Source organism: Girardinichthys multiradiatus, chromosome 4, assembly GCF_021462225.1.
Source record: "Girardinichthys multiradiatus isolate DD_20200921_A chromosome 4, DD_fGirMul_XY1, whole genome shotgun sequence".
Lineage (NCBI taxonomy): Eukaryota > Metazoa > Chordata > Actinopteri > Cyprinodontiformes > Goodeidae > Girardinichthys > Girardinichthys multiradiatus.
The window spans coordinates 34,293,413-34,317,509 of NC_061797.1; the positions used below are offsets into that span (position 1 = coordinate 34,293,413).

The 24,097-nt window shown below is 36.8% G+C and overlaps 1 protein-coding gene across 1 annotated transcript; it reads left to right on the forward strand.

Annotated features, from left to right (window-relative positions):
* Nucleotides 1–1,027: 1,027 nt before the first annotated feature.
* On the forward strand, nt 1,028–22,503 carry spata17 (spermatogenesis associated 17). Its single transcript, XM_047363686.1, has 7 exons — nt 1,028–1,153; nt 3,037–3,126; nt 5,372–5,453; nt 6,826–6,876; nt 12,228–12,331; nt 17,906–18,029; nt 21,858–22,503. Exons 1-7 carry the CDS (start codon nt 1,086–1,088, stop codon nt 22,161–22,163), a joined length of 825 nt encoding a protein of 274 aa, XP_047219642.1. The 5' UTR covers nt 1,028–1,085; the 3' UTR covers nt 22,164–22,503.
* Nucleotides 22,504–24,097: the final 1,594 nt, after the last annotated feature.

Here is a 24,097-nt window from a genome sequence, read left to right on the forward strand (position 1 = left end):
GATGGATGGACTGCGCAACCATGGGTTCGCCCCTGGAGCCATAACTCTACTCCTATGTCTGCTCACAGCTTTTCAACACCGCAGCAGCCAGCAAATTGGCTTCAGAGAAAGACAGAGACACGCAAAAAAAATCTCAGACAAGGTTTCTGACAGAGACTAAGGTATTCAGGCACTCAGACATGAAAAAGCATCGAAGTAGAAGCATATTTATTAACTCTTACTATTTGTCATCTTCCTGTCTTCAAGGAGCAATCTATAATGCTGAGATAGCTCTGACCAACAGGCAGACAGGTGTCTTTCCTAGGAGAGATAGAAACCCCCCCCCCCCACACACACACACATACACATCGCCTCGATGATCATTTTGACAGGGAATATGACTGAAGAGGAATGGAATGAAGATGAGAGGAAATAGGAAAGGGAGAGGAGGGAGACATAAATTGATAACTTTTTGATAAAGGTTGATAACGTCAGGAAAGGACGGAAACAGATTAAAGAGCGCATGGAAGGAAGCGGTTTGGCGGCTGGCAGATCAATAAAAACATCTACAATCTGCATGCAGAGAGATTTTTAAATGACTTTTCCAGCATTTGTTTTCACTCTCTTATTCTTTAAATACTTGTTGGCTGTGGGTAAATTAATGAAATAACAGTTCTTGCTTTCCTCTTCAATACTGGAATGAATGTCTCTTTTCGAAAACTATGACTTTTAGTGAGGTAAAATCTTTTATAGATGCATTATCAAGTTATATAGTTTTTATTTATAACATTAAAAAAAAAACAATTGCTTTGGCTTTTCTTCGTAGAATAAAAAATTAAATGCCAAAAAACGAGAGTTAAACAAATACTCTAAAAACGGTCAGTTCCTAAGTTTAATAGTAAACACACTCAAAGGAGTAAACATATTCCATGCAAACTTGTTCTACTAAACGTAACATAAGTGAGATACGTTCTGTGTTTTATAGGATGCTGTGAAACACTTATTTTAGCAAATTTAAAATTTCCCTACGAGTCCTGAACGCCTCTTTAGAAACGCAACTGTCGTTGCCAAGACAACAGGTAAACTGAACTCACGTTCGCGTGGCAATGGCGGACTTGCTGAAATTGAAACAACAAGTAGAGGAATTCAGAAAAGAATACTTCTACAGAAACAGGTTCGTGGCATGTTTTTACACATATATTGCTTTATAAAGCTGGTAGAAACAAGGTGGTATTTATTTGTCATCAAAATTTAGCGTAACGTTAACACTTTATTATTTTAGAAATTGTGCCGATGTTCCAGCTAACTGCATTTATTTGGCTAAGGAGTAATTGTCCAAATATGAAGCCTTTTTTATTCTCTGGTAAAACTAGGAAAAACAAAAACACATTTGTCTTTTTTTTCGCCGCATATACTTACATACGCGAAAAGGAACATATGCAAAACGATAGATTAGTTATGATTTTTATGATATTAAATAGACTTAAGTATGATTGTCGCGGTTACAGAGTTTGACAAATAAAACAAATATACCTATTAGTGAAACCTTTAACTTATTTGTAAAATGCATAAGTACTTTAATTGGCAGGATAGCAGTGTTAGCTCTACGGTGGAAATTTAACGACGAAAAATCAAGATCAATTCAGGCAAAACAGCTTATTGGTCGTGATATTTCCTCTGAATGTGCAAATTGAATATTTTTGAGTATATTCAATGCTAACTGTAAAACCGAGATTAGGATTCTTAGTCATATGGCTTATTTGAGGAAACCTTCATAATATGAGCTATAACAACATTTAATTTCCTTTAGGGATTAATAAAGTATTTTTGAATTGAATTGAATTGAATTGAATTAAAAGTGTTTCACATAGACCAAGTCACATTGTAATTGAAAACGACAATACCAGTGTTTGTTTGGGTTATGATCACTAAAGGACCAAGTATTAACCTACACAGTTTCACAAAACCTTTTGTAAATTAATTCATTGCATACACATAAACTACAAAACTAGAATAGCTACCCAAATGTTAAAGACATTCATGGACTCGTCCAAGAGCTTCAACCAGTTACAAAGAGGCAGAAAATGTTGCATCCAACAGTGTTGGCAGCTCTATGGCCTGCACTTGATCATAAAGGATAAAGGAAGGATCCAAAAGAAAAATGTGGTCATTTGTTTATAATCCCTCAGCACATATTTTATTAATATATGTTAATTTTCATAAAACAGGCAGGCCTCAAATATTTCATATTCATCACAGATTTTGATTTAAAGTAATATTTGAATTTGACTGATATGTTTCTTGTAACTGGAAGTCATTTTTGCAATTTCTGCTGCTTTTATAGAAACTGTTCAGCATTTTTAAATAAAATTCATAATAATAACATACACACCAATAATGCTTTGGAGTTCTGAGAATGTTGCAGTCACGGTTACAATTAATTCCTTGAATTGGAAAACCCACATTGGCGACTGGTAAAAGCAATGAATGAAAAATTTTGGTAAAACAGTTTAAAGTTTTTTTTTTGTTTTTTTTTTTTCAAACAATGGGAAATGCTTATAATAAATACAGCATATTTTTAGGTAAATCTATGTGTGAAATTTCATCAAATGTTTTCAACACGTGTGTTATGTTAGTCATTTAGTTTAAAAAAACTTTTTTGTGGTGTGATGGGATTCTGACCTCTGAAAGTTGGTCTAAAACGCCAAATATTATGCTATTTAAATTATTTAATTACAACATCTGTCAGAAACTGTTTCTACATGTCACAGATAAGTGAAACCTCTCAATATATTTCTAAAAATATGTTTGATTTTCTAGAAAATTTCCTGACATAGTTAGAGAATTAAAGTAAAAGAGTTGTTAGGGGTTTAAATGTTTAATAGCAGTTCACATGCAGAGGAGTGCACAGCACATTTAGTTTTATGTGCGTCTGTTTTCTTCTTATTGTGAATGGTATCTGCTTGGAGTACTCATTACATTATTTATACGACCCCACAGTAACATAACCTCGCTATAGAGCTTAAGTTGTTTTTAATATTGGCCTGTGTGTTTTAGGCAAGCCGAGGAGAACAGACAGAAGGAGAACCAGGCTGCCGTCCGAATTCAGAGCTGGTTTCGAGCCTGCAAGGTGCGGGCATACCTCAGGTAGTCTTGCAAAGTTTGGATATGATGAGTGTTTGAAGAAAATGCAGCAAACTTAGCCTAATGCTGTTGTATTTGACAAAGAAAACAATCAAATTTACAAAAACACAGATAAAGTAAATCCTAGGAGTCTTTTCCTATATATGAAGGCTATAAAACATTCAGACACAGCTTTAAGAGTTGAGTTCAAACGAAACCCTAATATTAGCTCACTCCCATAATTATCCCACTTCTAGAGCTGTGCAAATGGCCTCAAGGAATAGCTGTAGCTCCTTTACCACACAGCGAAATGTATGTCTCTACCTTCATGCTTCCTCCGATGCTGTGACCCTAGCACCATTCTGCAGGGTCAGCAGACAAACTTCCAGACAGTAGGTTAATTCAGATTACTTTAGTTAATTGATCAATGCGTTAAGTGGATAATTAGCAACAATTTTAGCTGCCTAAGTGCAACTCCGGGGTTTTTCTATCCCCACTATAAGCATTGATTTTCTGGGCATATAAATGGCCTTTTGGAAATTGATGGCCTCGTTGGAGGCAGAGAATCGCAGTGGACTTGCATTTAGAGTATGTTTGAAGATGAATACAAATGTGCACCACTGACTAAAGGAGGTGACACTCATCTGGTGTGATTGAAAAGCCTACAAAAGCAAGGGCCTTCCATGTTCATGTGTCTTCCTGAGAGCGTACTTGAGAGTATAAAGCTTTCCTGACCTTTCCAGTCTTCTGCTGGCTAAAATTGTTTGCAGAAAGTGTTTCTAAAATAAAAGTACATTTATTTCAGGGTATTATCGATTTTATGAACTACTTTGTTTTAGGTAGATCTAAATATTTGCCTTTTTTAATTTGAAGCTTCTGCTTATGTTAGAATATTTGTTTTTTGATAGACAATAGAAATATCCTTCATTGTCCCACAGTGGAGAAAGTCAGGTGTACCAGCAGCAAAGTGAAAAGCAAATGGAAGCATGCAGACACACTCAAAGCTAAAAAATATTAAAAACAAAAAATAAGAATGAGAGACGGTACAATAGGGGGAAACAATTACAGCAGAAGTAAAACAAATACTGTACAGTTACTAAAAATAGCATACTCAGATTAAAGGAAATGTGCAGCTGAATAGGATTATTTTAAAAATGTACAAAATATACATGTTTGTTTGAGCATAAAAACAACCTCAGACTATTTACAAGAAATGGAAAAACTGCACCAATAACAGCAGGGATGTAAAGGCTTTTTGAGGTTTTTTTTCATAAAGTCTAACAGCGGAGGAAGGATCTGCGATAACACTCCTTTGTGCACCGAGGACGCAGCTGTCTTTTACTGAAGAAGCTCTCCATTTCTACAACAGCTTCAAGATGGGATGGGAGACGTTGTCCAACAGTGATGTTATTTTGTCTCCCACCAGCTGCACTAGGTCGAGGATGCAGCCTGGGACAAAGCTGGCCTTCCTGATGAGCTTATCTAACTTCTTCCTCTCAGCTGTAGATAAGCTGCTCCAACAGACAGCAGCATAGACTGATGCAAGCACAGAGTCAATAAAGGTCTTCAGGAGTTCACCCTACAAAATATATCAGTCTTCTTAGCAGGTAGAGTCTGCACTGACCCTTCCTGTGACGAGCATTAGTGTTGTGACTCCAGTCCAGTTTGTTGTTCAGATGAACACCCAGGCACTTATTAGAGTCCACTATCTCAACGTCAGTTACCTGGAGGTCAACCGCTGTTGGTTTGGTGGGTTAGCACCTGTGGATATCCACCACCAGCTTCTTGGTTTTCCCCACGTCAATCAGGAAGTGGTTCTGCTGGCAAAAGTCCACATAGCCCTGTGTCCACTGTCTGTACTCTGAGTCGTCCTCACCTGTAATGAGGCCGACTATGGCAGAATCATCTGAGAACTTCTGAAAATGGCAGCCTGGAGAGTTGATGGAGAAGTCTGCAGTGTACAGGGTAAACAGGAACGGTGCCAGCCCAGTCCCCTGCGCGGCCCCTGTACTGCAGAACAGCCTGTCAGAGACACAGCCCCATGTCCTCACTTGCTGTTTGCTACTGGTGCGGTAGTCCAGTGTCCACTGGGACAGATGGTGGTCCACTCCTGACAGCTCCAGCGTTTAATTGAGATGAATAATTTCTGACCATAAACTAACCTGTTTATAACTGAAATGATAAAACAGACATACAGCGTTTCATTTCCTTTTCAAAGTTTAGCTTTTTTCAGCGACTATAACTATACCCTAATATGATTTTATTACAGCCATCTGCACAAGAAAGCAATCATTTTACAGAAGACATGGCGGGGCTTTGCAGCAAGGGCATATGTCAGACAAATGGTGAAGGTAAGTTAGAGCCTGGAATAGCAATAGATATATTGATTATGTTATGAAAGCATGCATTAGAATTCAATTGCCATATTTCTAAGTCACTGCCTCTGACCTTAAGAAATATAATTCACTTGTTACACATGTGGAAATTAACACTTAGCAAATGTGATGAATTATGATAAGGAATTCCATCATATCATAATTTCTGGGATTCATATAAAAATAGTTTAGTGACAAATAAAAATGAGGAAAGAGTTGTGTACATGATTATTGTGTATGTGTGCTTTAGTAAAACAAGGCCCCATTTACAGCATATTGCCTCCAACTGCTTCTTAATTGAACAGATTGTTGATACCGGATCCAATACCCAGCGCTCTCACGTACAATTTTCCCCTGGATTGAGTTTTGTAAATGTATCACAACAAGCTATTTATCATGCCTGTAAATTGACTGTTTGCTAAAGCATAACTGCCAGTTGCCGTTTGGGAGGCATTCAAGAAATGGAAAGGAGGGGGAGCAAAGGGGTGTTAAAATAAACAGTGAAGGATGTGTCACAACACACATATGGGCTAAAATGAGGCTGTTTGGTCTCATTTAAAAACAGACGAGTGCTAATTTGAATCACTCAAAATTGCCACAGTGTACTGTTTTGAATTAGCGCAGATATATTCCACGCTTCACCTCCTCTTTTGCTCTCCGTCTGTCTTCCTCTGTCTCTGGGACCTTATCATGTGTAATGTGACTTGCACAAAGCTTCACAAAACATGAAACTGAATTTACAATCTCCTTTTAAGTCTTTGTGTTCCCCTTTCCAGTCTTTCCCTTCTTTTTTGTCATTATTGAAAAAGACATTGAAATTTGAATCTCTTTTATGGCCAGCACTCTAGTTTGCTCCTGAAATGTGCCACCGGTGTTCGTCTGGCACGTTCGGTCTGTGAGTTGAGTACGTTGCTGAGTATCTCTGGCCCTTTGTTAGTCTCTTCTGTCGCAGGGCTGTCATTGATTATGAAATCCAAAGGAGAGCGTTTGGCCATCATACATCTCCATTAGTGCACTGCTTGACTACCATAGATTTTCTTGGCCCTTGTCTGTGTTAGTATATTAAGAGAGTACCGTCCTTCCCTTGATACAAAGGCCCACTAAACACTTTCTCTCTCCCCTTCTCCTCCATCTCCCTCACCTTTTCTCATTGCTCTTCTATTTTTTGCTTTCCTTCTCTCTCCATTTCTACCCCTCTACCCCCACTCTCCCCCTTTACCGTGGCCCTATCTGTGCCGTCTCTGCAATGTATTATGTATAAAGAGCTCTTTATCTTTGATGCCTGCTGTGGACAGATCAGAGGGCCGAGAGACAAGATGTAACGGCATCTTTTCCTTTGTGTTCACAGGCGGCATATTTTACCATGAAGATGAATTTCTACAACGAGATGGCGGTCAGGGTAAATATCATGATAGTGTCTTGTATTAGCAAATCCATTGTCTTGGTGTGGGTACACTGTTGCTTAGAGGTTGCTGTGAATGGGGATCCCCATGAATTGCAATGTCTTTAACACCTCTAATTACCAATTTCGCTGCAAAACTATTTAAAGTGAAGCTTTTATTTATTTATTTTTATCTCCTACTACTTTTGCAACATATTGACATCTGTGCTGAGTTTTAATTTATATGGAGTTTCTCAAAAGAAGATTGGATTTTTGGGGAGATATATAGATGAAAAAAAACTCAATAAATAATTAATAATGCATTGTTTTCCATTCACATACAGTGCAGTAAAAAAAAAGTGTTTGCCCTTTTACAGATTTAATCTTCTTTTATTTTGTTCACCATACTTTAATGTTTCAGATCATCAACTTAATTTTAATAATTAGACAAAGATAACCTAAGGAAATACAAAAATCAGTTTTCAAATAGTAATTTCATGTAATGTGGGATAACAGCTATCCAACCAACCTGGCCCTTTGTAAAAAAAAAAATGGAAAAAAGCCCCAAAAAAAACCAAAAACAAGTAAATGCCCCCTAAACTTAATAGTTGATTGTGCCATCCTTGAAGATGACAACTGCACTCACACATTTGTGAAACTGACAATCAGTCTTTTATGTCGCTGTGGAAGATGTTTGGCCCACTCTCAAATACTTGACAATGACACAGAATGCCTCTTAAAATACAATGTGGCTATATGCAAGAGGAAGGATTTTTGCCGCATATTCTTAACAAAAGATTCTCCTTTGTTAGATTTTGATTGGCTTTTCAGAACCTTTTAGACCAATTCCATGACTTTGTTCAGAAAAGCCTGTGGCCAAAATTTCTCCAAACTTTTAGATAAGAATTAAGGAATTATTTCTTTAGAAAAAAATTATCTTGTAATTCTTGTTCCTAGTTAAAGTATACATTTTATGATGCACTTACAATAAAGATACAAATATGGGTAGACTGTTTAAAAACACTTAATCTGAAATTAAGTAGGCAGGGGTTGTAGGTAGAAGAGGACATGTAAACCTGAAAAAGCATGAGAATAAAAAAGCTTTTTATTTTTTTTTTCTTCTGCAATTTTAAAGTTTCTTTGGTGCTCTACAGGGCCATCTAAAATAGAATATTGGCACACAATGATATCAGAGCATTTATTTCTGTTTCTCATGGCCTGCTGACAAATGACAATTCACCTTCTCAGAAAATTAGTGTATGAAGTAACATTTTAGTGTATGAAGTAACATTTTAGTGTATGAAGTAAAACATTGAATACAGAAACGCTGGCCTGCTGAAAACTATCACCGTACATATGAGATCCTTTGGTATGAATTACTAAATCAAAGTGATGAGGCATGGATCAGCCTGTAGCACTGCTGAGGTGTTTGAATGTCCAGATTGCTTTAACAGCAGTTCTTAGCTTGTCTGCAATTTTGGGTCTGATGTCTATCATTTAGCCCTTGACAGTACGCCACGGACAAGTCTAGGCTAAATGAAATCAGTGTGAATAAATGTGAATAAATATTTCTCAGTAGACTTTGGACCTGATAAAAAAACAGTGAACCAAACACCATCATATGATATGGGTTCCCAAAGTATCGTTGATTGTTGAAACAGCTCACCGGACCTCAAGCTACTTGAATTCTTTGTCTCTCCACTCTTTCTCCAGACCATGTGATCTTGATTCCCAAATAAATGCTAAATGTACTTTTATCTGAAAGGAGGGCTTTAGACCACTGAGCAACAGAGCTTTAAACATTATCTCTGGTTCAGTACATTATCTCCAGGATATACAGTATGTGCATGATCTTGTGATCAACTTTCCATGAATATGTTTGATTATGGGCTCTTTTTGAACCCTCATTATGGAGGGTGCCAATGACTGTGTGCTGGACAACTGCCAAGTCAGGAGTGTTCTCAGTATTCATAACATAACATTTCAGAGTTAATATGTAAAGTAAACTTTTTCTGAGAACATAATTTTGGGTTTTCATTAGCTGTAAGGCATAATCATCAAACGTCCACCGCAGACACTAGTGGTCTGCCTTTTAAGTTAAATAAAACAGTTAGAAATCCAGGGTTAATATTTGACCAGGAGTATAACTTTGATAAACAAATCAACTCTGTAGTCAAATGTAGCTTTTATCATCTGCGTTTGCTGACTAAAGTTAAATCTTTTGTAAATCGCACTGACTTGGAGAAGGCCATTCATGCACTCGTTGGGTATAGACTTGATTAATGTAATGCACTATATAAATCAATAAATTAGTCAATCAATTAAATCAAACTTACTGGAGATAGAACTGCCAATACCACATAATTCAATTCAATTCAGTTTTATTTATATAGCACCAATTCACAACATATGTCGTCTCAAGGCCCTTCATAAAGGGTTTGGAATGGTCCGGGGTTGTTGGGGAGGTTAAAATAAACTACTGAGTGTTAGAGTTTGGCCATTGTAGAATGGGCTATGTGTAGGGGTACTAAGTACAATAATAAACTGATAAGGTTTGTCCATCTAGAGCCCACTTGTGGCCATTGTTATACCAAAAACCACAAGGCTTAGGGGTACCTCTCTGTCAGACTGATTATAACCATTGGAAAATAGAAGGGCTCACACAGGTAGCAGAAATGGAGGGTGTGTTTGCACCTCAACCATAACTGAGCCGGTTTAGGCTAAACCTGACTGCCCCTTACTGCATCCAACAGGGAGGGAAGAAGGCAGAGGCAAAAATAAAATGGGCTAAGTCAATTCAGTCGAATCATACAGATTTCAAGTCAGGTACATATATTCCAATTAATCCTAACTATCGAATAGTGTAGTCAGATTCAGTTATTTATTCAAATTGGCTAAAACATTTTTCTATCTAAGGAAACCCAGCAGATTGCATCAACTCAGTGACTTGTAGCATTCACTCCTCCTGGATAAGCATGTAGAGACAGTGGACAGTCACTGGTGTTGACTTTGCAGCAATGCATGCAGCGACAGTGAAGAGGAAAAACTCCCTTTTAACAGGAAGAAACCTCCAGCAGAACCAGGCTCAGTGTGAGCGGCCATCTGCTGACTGGGGGTTTGAGAGAACAGAGCAGAGACAGAAGCAGAACACAGAAGCAATGATCCCGGAGTACTTTCTATGGGAAGGAAAAGTAAATGTTAATGATGTAGCTCTTTTAGTGGTTTCATCTAGGAAGAAAAAAGCAGATAAACTCTGAGCCAGTTTACAAGTTTAGAGTATGAGAGAGAGCACAAACAGTTAGTCAGAATAAAAGCTCAGTCAGTAGCTATGTCTAGGAGAAAAATAGGGTTAAACACTAAAGACAGGGACAAGTGTATCATCAGTAGAAGGTGAGCATTAAGTTGTTGGAAGCAGAATATATATATATTTATATATATATATATATATTATAAGTCAATGACAACAAATCATATATATCATAGTTTGGTTGTTCGTGTAAGGAAACTAATTCCCATATTTTATTTATACAGCTGTAAACTTTGTTTTAACAAATGCTGTCTTTATCCTGAGAACAGTCACTATATTTTTGTCTCATAAATTACAGCAGTGTAATCATAACTGATGCTTGGCAGTTTTACGAAATGAAACTCTTATGTTTTTACAGTTACATATATTCTTTATTTTTTGAGCAAAATCTAATTCCTCTTCCACTATAAATAGTTTTAAAGATGAAGAAAAAGATAAAGGAAAAAGGGTAATGGTGCAGATGGACAAAAATGTTTTGAATGTTTTTATTTTGTTTGAAATTGAAAAGGTCTTCTACACTTTACAAGTATAGTCAGCTGAACAAATAAAACTGGCCATCTTGTTGTTTTACAAAATTTGCCATTATAGAAAAAACATGTTTCTGCCACTTGTGTTAAAGGTTAGCCTGTGTAGTGAAGCACATGCTTGTAAAGTTAAAGGAGAGGGGTATTTTATTATTTATTCAAATACATTTGATATTCCTATAATATTTCTATTACTTCCAACAGCAAACACTAATAAAATTTATTACAGAATGTATTAAACAAGTCTAGGTTCAGTGGTTAAAAATGTAAGAAAATTCAGTGATTAATCCCCACATGAGCCCTGTAAAGCTTTCCTACAGTAAGAGTATTCTATGTTCGACTGTGTTTTTATAGGAAGTAGAGTTTTTCCCAGCATTAGACCACCAACAGAACATATGTTGAAAATATGTATTTAACCTTATAATGATATCAAAGATTTTAAGTAAACAAAATTTCACAATTTCACTTTTAAAGATTTTTCATATGTAGGCCGGACTTTTACATGTCTGACTTTACATATAAGATAGCATTCTTAGGGTCAGTCTTAGGACTTCAGAAAATGCAGCCCTCTCTGATGAAAAGCAGTAGCTTTTGTGTAAATGTATAAAGCACAAGAGAAAGACTGTGACAGACAATAGTCAGTATGCAAAACTTTCTTAGTGAAGGAAATTGTACTTTTTCACTAAATAAGTGTTAATTGTTTAAACAAAAAGGAGAAAAACAGCCAGGCCCAGTTGTTATGTTTCCTTTGAATCAATGTTGATCCATCCTTTTTGTTTGTTTTTTGCTAATCTCTCCTTGTTTTCACCACATTGTGTTGAATAGCAGAATATAATGTATTAAAGCCATAATAGAAACTAGTGTTTACATGCTGCACCTTGTATTTGTATTAGATTCAACAGCATTGATTTCACTAGTCAACAGAGGTCAGCAAGAACTTGTGGTGCCAATTACTTTATTTAAAATTATCTATTGACTGGCAGATCAATGCTAATTCTCATTTTGCTCTTTGTTGTTTTCCCACACCCTCCACCTCTCCTCCTCCTCTTCCTTCTTCTCATAGCGTAATTATTCTCTTACCTGTCATTGTTTTAATCTCCTAATTAGTCTGAAGGACGTCCACCCATTGCCTTAAAATGGTCAGCTGGTGTATGGGTGTGTGTGCCAGCTAATATGAAGCCTGTCCAGTCAGTGTGGACTGAAATAGTTAAATATATGGAGCTGTGACTTTTGTCAGTCCCACCTTGAATAGCCTGTATGTCACTGTCTTGTAGGATAAAATGCTGCATGTGATTTATATGAAAACTATCACAGCACGAAACCCATGAAAGGAATGGGACAGTCCTGACTGCTTAGCAAATAATGTTGTATAGAGAAGCTATTGTCTTTATAGGGGGCACAGCAAGTTAGTGATAGGTCTTGGAAATGTTTATTAAAAACAAGTGTATTTTCTATTTTGTTGTAGTTAAACATTTGTTTTACATTCTGCCATAATTCCCAATGCAAAGTTTTGAGAAAATTCTCTGTAATACCTACAGATTCAGCGAAGGTGGAGAGGATACTATGTCAGGAAGTATATCCATAACTTTTATGCTCGGAAAAACTATCTGGAGCAATTTCTCACAAAGGATGAGCTTATGAGGTAAGACAGAAAATAATGGCTGAGTATAATGTTTTTACTTTTTGCTATGTATACTGTTTATAAAACCTTCCCTGGAGATCACTTTTGTTGTGTTCGTAAAATGTATCTTACATATTTCTCTTCCTGAGTTTCTGTTTTTTTAAGTTTGCACATTACCAAAAATAAAATAAATTGGCCTTCCATATTTACAAAACCATGTAATATTCACATATTTATGAAATACCTGCAGTTGGAAATACTATTAAAGCTCTCATTTCAAATGCTACAGGATAGATCATGTGAAATACTTTAAGACCATTTTTCAGTGTTTTAGTATCAACAAATATTAATTTTGCTGTCACAAAAATGTGATGCTTCAGAAACAAAAAAAAACTAATGAAAAAAGTCTGCAAAGAACCAAGAAGTAAATATCTACTATGCTATAGATATAATAAAGGTAAATTTACCTAGACATATTGTTGAAAGCAGTAACTAGAAGACTTGACTATAGCTCAGAGGAAAGGAAAAGTGAAGAAATATGAGAAACCGAGACATGAAGTAGAAAGTAGAGGCTGAGAAATGATTTCTTTAAAATGCTCAAGGCTAGGAGACAAAGAACTGAACATGTGAAGAAATTAAAAATTAACCTCTGATTTGAACCGCAGCCTGTGCATTAATAAAACATGCCCTGCTTTAGGGCTTTGAGCTAAAGAAACGCCATCTTTTATTTTTGACAAAAAAAATCACGTTTAGCTAATAGCCACATTTTTTATATTGCTAATACGTTTTATCAGAAAATATCTCTAGGCTTCTGCTAAAATTAAATGTAAATTTGTTAAAGTACTCCTTGGATCACTGCCTTTTCTCCTCAAGACCCCACCTGCATTTCACCTTACATCCTCCCTCTTCAACCTTTTTTCAAAATAAAGCTATGACTAGGTTATTAAAGCTTATACTATACTATGTTATGCTATACTGTACTATAGGTGTTTTGTGAGATAATTTAAATGTTTTATATTTGGTCTGGTGATTGCATTATAAATGAATGACATCCTGTTGTTTTTGTGCAAGTGCACATATAGACTCACAGGCGCACCCTCAGTGTGTGCAGGGTGTTAAGTTCTCCTTTGCTTCAGATAATCACATGTTTATGCAGTGCGACTGAGGTCATGATCAATTAACTCTGCTCCGTAATTCATTGAAAATATCCACCCTGTGTTAGGTATTTAGTCCTTGGATCACTCATGACCTGATCGCTCACCCCAGAAAGTTCTGCTGTTTAATCCACCAGCCTGTTTTTTTCCCCACTATCTGTCTGTCTGTCCAAAGCACTGAACATTATTGAGTGCTGGATTAATCGTGTCCATTGAGTGAATGTTGTTGTAGTAGTAATGCAGTTGCAGTTTGTCTCTTACTAAACTGCTTTCCGTCCTTTCACACTCGTAGTCTCTATTTCAGTCTCTCTCTATAATGACAGATCACCCCAGCACAAAAACCATCTGTGCCATTTCATTAGGTACAGCAACCAACTAATCCCTGCCACTTACATCATCCTCTTCTATACACGACTCCCTTCATCTCCAACTCTCCCTTCTCTCTTTGTTCCTCTCTATCTTAATCTATTTAGCTCTATATCTTCCCTCTCCCTGCTACAGGTTCACTATGTCCATCTTCATTCATCCATTCTTTCCTTCTGCATAGCCTAATGAAGTCAGGACCCCAGCAAAGTCCCCTCTCTGCCTCAGTTTTCCTTGATACCCTAACAATTTATCACTTTGTCAGGGTGATTCTTTAAGTTCCCAGGCTTTATTAAGGGTATGCAGTGGGACGATGGGGGCAATTAGGAAAGCAGAACACCCATGCTTTGCATATTTACTAAATGTCCTGGTGTCATCATTGCCACTACTGACATGGCCTGTTGACTACATGAATTATTCCTCTATCTTCTACAAACAGCTGGGTAATTATTACTGCCATAATCAGATAAATAATTCTCCCTGTGATGCTGTAACACTGTAGTAAAACCTTTTAACTTATCCTTAAAAGTGCCAAATTGGAGGATTGAGGAGAATTTGTGGATTGCCACTGGGCTGAGTTGTACTATTTCTTTTATATTAGCAATATTGCCTCCTTTTCTCTCCATATTTTCTTCTTCATGTCTTTACTCAAGTTGTCTTCACTCCTCTCTCTCTCTTGTGTCCCTTCCAAGGACATTCATGAAAGGGGAGCTGCTATGGTGGAGATAGAGCAGGATTGCCCTGCGATCCCTCTCTGCTTCTGTGCACCAGTGTTTCTTTTGCTGTTCTTTCCTTTAGATCCATTCTGAGTACAGTCAAGTTCACTCCTTCTGTCTGTCTGCATTTGTATGGTTTCTGTGTGTGTGTGTGTGTGTGTGTGTTTGTTATTTGTGTGAGAATGTGTTATTAGAGAATAAAACAACAGAAATAAGTAAGTAAGACACATTCAGAATGTTTTTTTTAAGCAATATTGATTGGGATATTTTAATTTGAGCTATTGTTTAACATAATACCCTGTTAATTGCATTACTTTAATAGATAGTTAATCAATCAGATAGTTAAACAGAAACGCTGTGTTTTTAGCTGCTTAAAACTCAATGCATTTAGTGTCACCGTCCAAATTGACTCGCTGTATAGACACGCTTTGCCAACTATTGAATCATTCAATTGGAGCAATTAAATTAGCCAATCAGGTCAAGGCCCCATTAAATATTTAGAAACTGGCCTATTAGCTGCTCTGCTTTTTGCCAGAATGACCAAAGGTGTGGCCTGCTGTCCCCTGGTGCCTCACTCTCTGATATTCCATCAGTCCTTGAACCCCTGTTGTGAACCAGAAAGTAAATTATTGAAGGAATACTGAGAAAAGTTCCTGTTCAATATTATACATTTAAATAAGTTAAAATTCCTGGGCCAAAATGTCAGCAAGGGTTTCCAGTTGTTGGAAGGTAGTTATAATTGATTATCATGCATGTTCAACAGCTCAGCAGACACAATGTGAAGTCAAAGTGCTCTACATCATCAACTGTAATGTCTTATGAGTCCTTCAAATTTTCTGCAATTCTAAAAATTAACCTCACTCTAATTCATATCAAATGCTAATTTATCATAATAAAATACTTATAAGGAATAACGTGCAAAGCTGGTTAGGATTGTTTGAACAACTGAGACACATTAGGCCCCAGCTAAACTACTGATATATTTTTTAAATAGTTTCTCCCTCCATTTTCGATAGAAAATGTGCCAGCATGGTGTGTTGGAATTATATAAAAAACAGAGCTTTAGCATTAGATCCTGAGGGTAACAACAGCAGAGTAATTAATTAACACAGGTTTTAAAAATAACCACTTTAAAAGTGTTAAAAATCTATTTGTTCACCAAAAACTAGAGGTGCAAACAGAGAAGAACATTATCCTTTATTGCCAAATATCTAGGTTAGTGTGGAAAGGGCCTAAAGTGTTCATTCAGGCCTAGATACATATCTGGCATTTTTGGTAAATAAACTCAATCCACAAAGACCACACTCTAGAGTCTACAAAGGTCGAAGGATCTAACATCATGACCCCAGCAGACCCAAAGATGTTCTTCCTCCCTTCCCCAATTGATCACAGCTTAATTTTTGGCAAAATGATAATTTCCTTATGAACTTTGCATCTAATAAAGGACACAGGATATCTTCCTAAGGATTTAATCCACTATAGTTGAGTTAACTAACCTGAGTCTTTCTAGTTTACAGCTGATAGTAAGAGAAATTGTGGATTAAAACATAAGAGCCCTAGTCATTGTTGGTACATTCTTATTAATGGGAGATGTTATAACAGTAAGTGCACATCTATATGTTTTCCTATCATTTAATTTTTACTTAGTCTAACACACACACACACACACATTTTCAAACACACACAGGAAGAGGGAACGTGCCACGTACCGAACAGGGCTAATGAGGGTTGTATGTTGTGGTGGCTGGTTGGGTCGACACAGATCGAGGTGCCTTCAGCCGTTACAAATCTGTTTGGCTTTTGTCCACTACACAGCAATTAATAACACTAGGACTGGGGGCAGGGAAACAAAGGTCACCTATTCAGCCAGAGCCAGACAAACACACGTGCACCTAGACACAAATATGTGCGTGCAAGCAAATTCTTTAAAAATTAGTATGAATACTAAAACACACTTACATATTTCTGAAACATGCGCACACAGTAGCACATGCTTATAACAGTTTTACCTAAGCCCTCTCAAACAGCAACAAGCAGAACCAAAAATACAGGTTTATGTTTTGTGAGGCGTAAATATACTGATGTGCAAACATGCACCAGGTGGTTTGTCAATAAGATTCTCGCAGTAAACCACAAGTTTATGTTTTACATTAACAGGTAATTTTCCTGTTAGCTTGGTAGACAAATAGAGGCCAGCAACCTCAATATTTACACTTTTTATACAAACCCCCGCACTACATTAAATAGCTAGGCTTAATATTATAAACATACACATTCATACTTGCTCCTTTTCTTATTACACACAAGCACACACTGAGCTCTGCATATTTCATTTATTTTGTAATTTAATCTGGTTTCCTGGAAGGAATGAAAATGCAAAGGCAATGGGACCGCATTGTAATTCCCTTTTAAATGTCAGCAGCTGCAGAATGTGTTAACCTCACATTACAGAAACACTTTGAATATCCGGATTCTGGTGTGGAGACTTGTAATTGAAAACAGAAGTTGGATAGGGGGAGAAACGGCAGTGAGGAATTAAAGAGAAAAAGAAGGGATCGGAAACAAAAAAGATGCAGGGTTGTTGATGAGCTCTGGCTAAACTCTTATTGGTATTACGCCTGCGGAAATAGATTGGTTTTACTCTTAGCTTTGTGGGCGTCTCTTCAAATTATCATGGCGTATGTGTTTTAGTAATTGTTTCCAAATCCCCTTTTAAGTTATTACCCTTTGTAACAATAAGGCTGTGTGATTGTGGAATGAAATAGCTGTGTATGGGGTTTTAATGCATCCCATTTAGCCAGCTTCACTAAACAGATGTCACAGACAGACCTGTCCTGGCTGCTGTGATGAAATATATCCATCATCCCCCCACTTATACCCTCTCATTCTTTCAGTTTGCTTTTTTCCTGCCGTGAAGTCTCATTTCCTTGTTTTTTTCCCACTGCTCCATTGCCTTTTCATGTCTGTCCCAGTGTGATTAGGCAGGTTTTTTTATCACTCTGAAGGGCACTTCAGGGAATTGTCAGGCTGTGTTTTAAATACAGACCAGCCCCTGCACAAATGCTGTTTAATTGTGTTGACATTGTGTACAAATTACCTAAACTTCTTCATAATATCCTAACTTGGTGTGAAAAGATTTGATTCTGATTTAGAGACATGATAAATTTGTGGTATAAATTGCTCCTTATGCGTGGGAGAAACTTTAATTTCCAATGGCATCATTATGACATAACAAGATTTTCTTCTTTTATTCCTGCATTTATATTTTACTTTGATTTTTACTACTTCTCTTTAAAAATCAACTGAGTCAAAGAAGAAAAGAAATAAAAAAAATGTATGTGGATGTATTGTGCTTTGTGTAGGAAAGAGTTGGATGAGATTGAGGAAGCCCAGAAAAGAGAGAAAGAATATCAAGCAGCTGTAAAAGAGCAGAAAACCAAAATTTACCAAGCTCATCAACTGCACCACCTCCTCAGCACAAAGCAGGTTAGTATATGGCAACACAAACTCTAAAACAAATATTTTACCTTGCTCTAATACTACTGTGTTGATCAGACCAATGTTTAACTGAGGACCAATACTATATTGTGATTCCCTTCTCATAACAATTAGTAACTACACATTTTTACCCAACAAGCATTTTAGCAATTATCTATTTTTATCTTTCTGTATGTCCCTAAAGATATAATCTTTACTTTTTTAATTTTTACAGTCTCTTTGCATTTTTTTTTACCCCCACAAGACCTTAAAAAACAGAATACTTTAACTTCCAAATAGACTCTCATACGTCTGGTTAAATCTTACTATAAAACTGGATAGATGAGTCAACTTTTAACCAGGATTGCATTCGTAGATGAAAAGCTATGTCACATCTCTAACTAATTATTTGTCTTTTCTACTAAAAATAGCAGTGCAAACGAGGTGGCATTGTGTTTCTCTGAAATGATTCTAGGTAATAAACATCCTAATTTGCACATGCCTACATATACATCTGAACAGTTAAATGTGCCTGGACTGACAGAGATTGAGATAAGCAGTCCAGATAGGGTGGTCTTCTAGGGACGGGCCACACGGAAAAAAGCACAAAAAAACCAATTGTTTCTTTTTTTTGTGTTTTGTCAACAGAAGTGGGCTGTGTGCCGTTAAGTTGAGTGTGCGCACATGAGTCCTCATGGCTCTTCTGATGTGCTGAGTGGAGTATTTTAGTTCTTCCACTGGTACAGGTGCACAAGAGTGTGTGTGTGTGTGTGTGTGGCATCCACAAATCTCTGTGAGTCCCCACTGGGATCATAATGAAGACAAAGCACACTGGTCACTGTTGATTCAGCACCACTACTCCTCTCACTTTTCCTGTCTTATTCTTTTCCTCACTCTCTCTTTCATGCCTTTGGATCCAGTTAACTGTCATCTTCTGATTGGTTTCAAAAGGCTTATTATCAAAGGCATAACTTTTGTGAATTGCCAGCTGGAATAATTTAAATTTGAACACTCATTGATGTTTACCAATGTGTGTTTTATTTGTTTTTATCTCACAGTAAACTAATTTTATAAATAAGCAAGTAGGGAAAGAAAGTAAATGTAAAGTTCATCAACTCTTCCTTCCCTCTGTCTTTCTAACTCACTATATATTTTTGTCTTCCTTTCTGTGCCTCTGCATATGGCAGGGGTATCTTTCCCATAGTAGCTCTGACCTTGTCAGCTGTGAATAGATGGCTCTCCACCACAGTTCATCCTTCCTCACTTCTCGGACCCTAGCCCACACACACATGAGCCCACGTACACACTCTCACGCACATTCATACAGACACAGACACGGCTTACAAAAAGGCCCTAAGTCCCTTTGACAAAGACAGAGATGCAGTGTTCCCGGGGTCAACATCATTGTTCTTCTCGTAGCTGGCTTGGTACTTTTGGGGTTTTGTATGTGTGCTTGTGTGTGTGTCGTCTACGAGTGTGTTTATGTACCAACAAACGTCAAAGAACATAAGTTTGTTTCTGTACAAATATATTAAGGGATTCATTTGCTGTTATGCTGCTGTCCAGTTGAGAGCGCAGGTATAGAAACGGTCCTTGGGATAAAAGGTCATCCTGTCCTTTTGCTGATGACCCAGGTTGGAAAGATTTCTCAGTCCAGTGTTGGATGCAATTCAGGTAAACTAAGTTCATTCGCTGAGTGCCAATTCCTAACTAATATCTTCTCAAGGCAATCTTTGCTATGCTGGGTTTGGGCTGAATAGAGAAAATTATTTATTTTCTTGTCCTTGCGATGTTAACAGTAAAAATAGAGGAAAAATAGACAAATAAACATCTTATACTTGTACTAAATTATTTGTGGATTTTATCGGTTGATAAATCTCGTAATGCAAAATAAACAGTCATATGGGAGATTCAACATAGTTGTAGCAACTACAAGGTAATGATGCAAAAGTCGCATTTGAAATTGCAAATGTGAATTTCCGTGGATTACGCTAAAGTGACAAATTTCATTTATTCCTTGTTTTTGCATCTACCTTTGTAAAATGTATTCAATAGGTCCCAGGCTTCTCTGATAAGACAGTGATTAGCTAATGATGCATCTGACATTGTTCTAATGAAAAGAAGTCTAATAGTAATACATAATTTTTCTTTTTTTTAATTAATGTATTCAAATGTACACCAAAATGTTAAATGATACAAGCTATATAGTGGAGAAGTTGGTTGGACTGTTGCCTTGCCACAAGAAGGTCCTGAGTTCAAATCCTGACAAAGACTTTCTGCCTGGAGTTTATATGTTCTCCCAATGGCCTCTGTAAACGGCCCTTAGGTCTAAGTGTGTGTGTTGCCTTGTGATGTACTAGCAACATGTCCAGGGTGTATCCTGCCTCTCACTCATAGATTATGGATAGAAGCCTAAATTGAACAATTGTCTCTTTATCCCAGGATGGAGAACCATAGGCATGTTCTTTCCATTTCTGATTTTTGCATATCTAGGGAATATTGTGGTGTGGCCCATCCAGTTAACCCAGTAAAAATAAAGTATTACATTTAATTTGGTGGCATTTTAAATACAAGAATAGACTTGTTTTAAACATACTAGTTTCTTGTTTTGGTAACGACCCATAGAATGATTATTTAAGTTGAATCTAATGTTAAGATAAAAATCCTACTATCTAGCAGGGGACTTTTGTCTAATTAACTAGTTTGTTAATGTAGTTTAAAAAAGAGTGAGGTTTTACTTGATATAACACTTTCCCCCTTCTGATTTCTTCCTCTTTTCTCTGTTGTCTCAGTCTTAAAGTGGCTTAAATAGGAAAGAGTATTATTAGCATATAGAGTAGATACAGAGTCCTCTGACTTGAAGCTTTGGTCTCTTAATTAACAGACAGGCAAAAGGACCACCGCGATTTGAATAATTATTACTGAGACTGGCGTATCTCTTCCGATTTTAGGAGCAGTAAAACAAAGTTTTGTTTGTGTTTCAATGCATGTGCTGTACATCAACAAAGATTCCAGTGTTTATTTGACAGCTTTGGTGTTTGCACATAGATTGTATAATTCTTCTTTCAGTTCGTCTATCCATTGTTGCCTTTGTTGTTTCATGGATGGATGGATGGATGGATGAATGGATGGATGGACAGACAAATGTTTTCTTAATGCTGCTGAGATTGAAAAGGTAGAGTCCTCCTAACCTTTAAATGTTACAGGACTTTGTTGGGACAGTCTTGGTGAGCTCAGGACTTCGGACAAAGAATGTGTAACACAAACTACACTGAAATTCAAGGGAAAATATGTAGTGATCAGAAGATAAATAAACTTGTCCTTTAGGCAATATTACACCCGAGAACTAAAAATATAGCATGGTTAAGAGATGGTTAACAGAACAACTTCAGCATTTTGGATCCGTCCCAGTCCAACAGAGTTTAACACTGCTGTCATCACATACGGAAAGAGCTTTATGATGACACTATTTTCTAACTTCTAAGTACGAGACACCACCACCAAAGGGAAATTTGGCTAAATTTAATTTATTCAAAAATACTTTGTATTATTTATAAAACTTATTGCTGTTAATTTAACATAAGACTTATTTATTGTTTTGTTGAAATATCTCGAAATGTTAATTTGTGTGACTTATTAAACAGAAATAAAAGATTGTCAAAAATATATCAACTTAAAATCCCAAATATATAAAAATAGTTACACTTTTTGTCTAAACCTTCATATATACCACTGTTACTACGGCACAATGTTTATTTCTGTAGCCTCCATCTCTGTGCATTTCCCTTTTTCTCTTAAATCTTGGGCTAACCTCTCTTTTTGTTTCTCTTCTTTTAGTGCCCTGGGGTGTTCAACTCCCCTTTTAGACAGACCCCTCATGAGATGGAGCTGCTATTGAGGCAGGTCAAGTACCAGGTCCCTACCAGCCGGGCCCACAGGGATACAGATTTTCCCAAGGGCATTCCTGACTCAGTGGAACTTAGTTCTCCTGGGTTTCTTGAATCCCAAAGGACCAAATCCACAAGATCCTGGGACCTGAGAACCAGAATACCTCCAATTGTCACCAATGAATACAAGGCAACAAACAAAAAGACCATGACAGATGAGGCTGATGATTATTTTAAATTTAAAACTTACTCTTAGTTTCACTTAAAATGTGAAGGAGGTAAAAAAGTGCAATAGTGACATTTTAGAGTCAGAGTAATGACAGAAGACAGCGTGACAGCAGCTTTTAAGCCCTCTGGATCAGCAGTACCTCAAAGTACACCTTTGACTGGACACAGAGCTCACAGGGAGAAGAGTCAGCAATATCTGTGTTAAATGTGACTTAAGCAAAAATGTTAAGCCTCTATTTTTACACCTCAAACAGGCAAGCCTTCCATCAGTTGCAACTTTTGTCAATTGTAATAAATGATCTAATGTTTTATTTTATTTTTATGTAAATCATTAAATATTTAATCTGAATAAATCAATACTGAATCCATACCCGTTTTTATTTTTCTACATTGAGTGCTACTTTTGGAGTGATAATAGGAGTTTAAATTGGACGCTAGGGGAGGTTGTCTCTTTTTACTCACTAACAGTGAACAAAGTACACTGACGTTGGGCATTCAGCAATTATTAAACCTCCTCTAATTTGTAGCCCTTCTCTCTCAGTTAAATTGGGAAGCTTTTCCAGCATAAAAGAGGGCTTGCATGTGAAAATGCAACTTTTGCCAACTCCAAAGTTCTCGTGTAGTTTACTTTCCATACACTCTCCAGAACCGGTACTTAAGGCTTAAGAATTTATGTCATTACATTTGATAACTTTGTGTCATTTTTTCATAGTTCTGAGACCTCTACTATTAGACAACCAGTGCTAAGATATTACAAAGTACTTATTTACCCATTAAATGTAACAAAACATTTAACATGCTTTTAAGACAAATCTGGAGTTGATCTTGACTTGAGTATTTCCAGCATCTTTTAGTAGTAATAATAGTTCAGCTAACCACTGCTAGCTATTAATATAGCTATTATATCAAGTAGTCAGTGCACAAGTAATATAGTCATGTCAGTTTTGTTCAAACAAATGCTTCATATATTATCAGGTTACATGATGTGAAATGAATGAAGGAAGGCTTACATTTGTCTCATATTTAAAGCGCTTGAAACACTGAAAAAACACACTAAAGATGCAATGTGACTGAGACTATTAGTTGCACCATTAAAGGATCATGACACCAAGATACACTATAGGTGCATAATTATAGATGTTTATCTTCCAATCCCTGTGTGTGCTTTGTTTGCATTAGAGTTTGTTCTCAGGGCAGGAAATCTCTCTTTTCCTTCGTTTGCACTCCCCTTTACCTCACACCCCCTATATCCCTGGTGTGATAACTATCTTGTGGTGATGGATAAGGTTGAGTTGCTGGCTGTGGAAGTGGTCAGGCCATGCCACTGATCCCATAGCGATAGGAGCAAGGACAGGGTCCCTGTCCCTTCCTCTGTTGCTCCCTCTCATGCTCCCTCCTTTTCTTTTTTTAAACAAAAAAAAAACAACTGAAGGTCATCTTAAACAAGGCAAAACTATTTAGGTTCATCTGTTTAGCAAAAAGTTTATCCATCACCCTCAGAAGAAAATACACAAACAATCAATGGGACTTGGATATTGAAATACATGCTCATTGTTTGTAACTAGAACAAAACTGGAAAACTACTTGTATTTTATATCAGAAAAATCAACACACAAGTTAGGAAACAAGTTTTGAAATGTAAAATAATATTCTTCCCGTTTATTACTCTTGGCTAAAACGTATACTGCAGCCCATACTGCAAGATTTGTATCCACATTGATTTAGTATCCTTTGACAATCCTAATGAAACTGGGCACACTGCGTTACCACATGATGCCTAGTAATCCTCTTCAATCTGGTACTTTCTTCGTGTTTGTTTATACCACTTGACATTGAACTTTACAAGTATGTCACAATAAGCTTAAAAGATTTTGCTTCTGCAATTAGCTTTTGAATAAAGCAGCTATGGTCATCTGACAATATTTTCAGAATTTTTGGGCAAACTTTGCATTAACTTTGCAA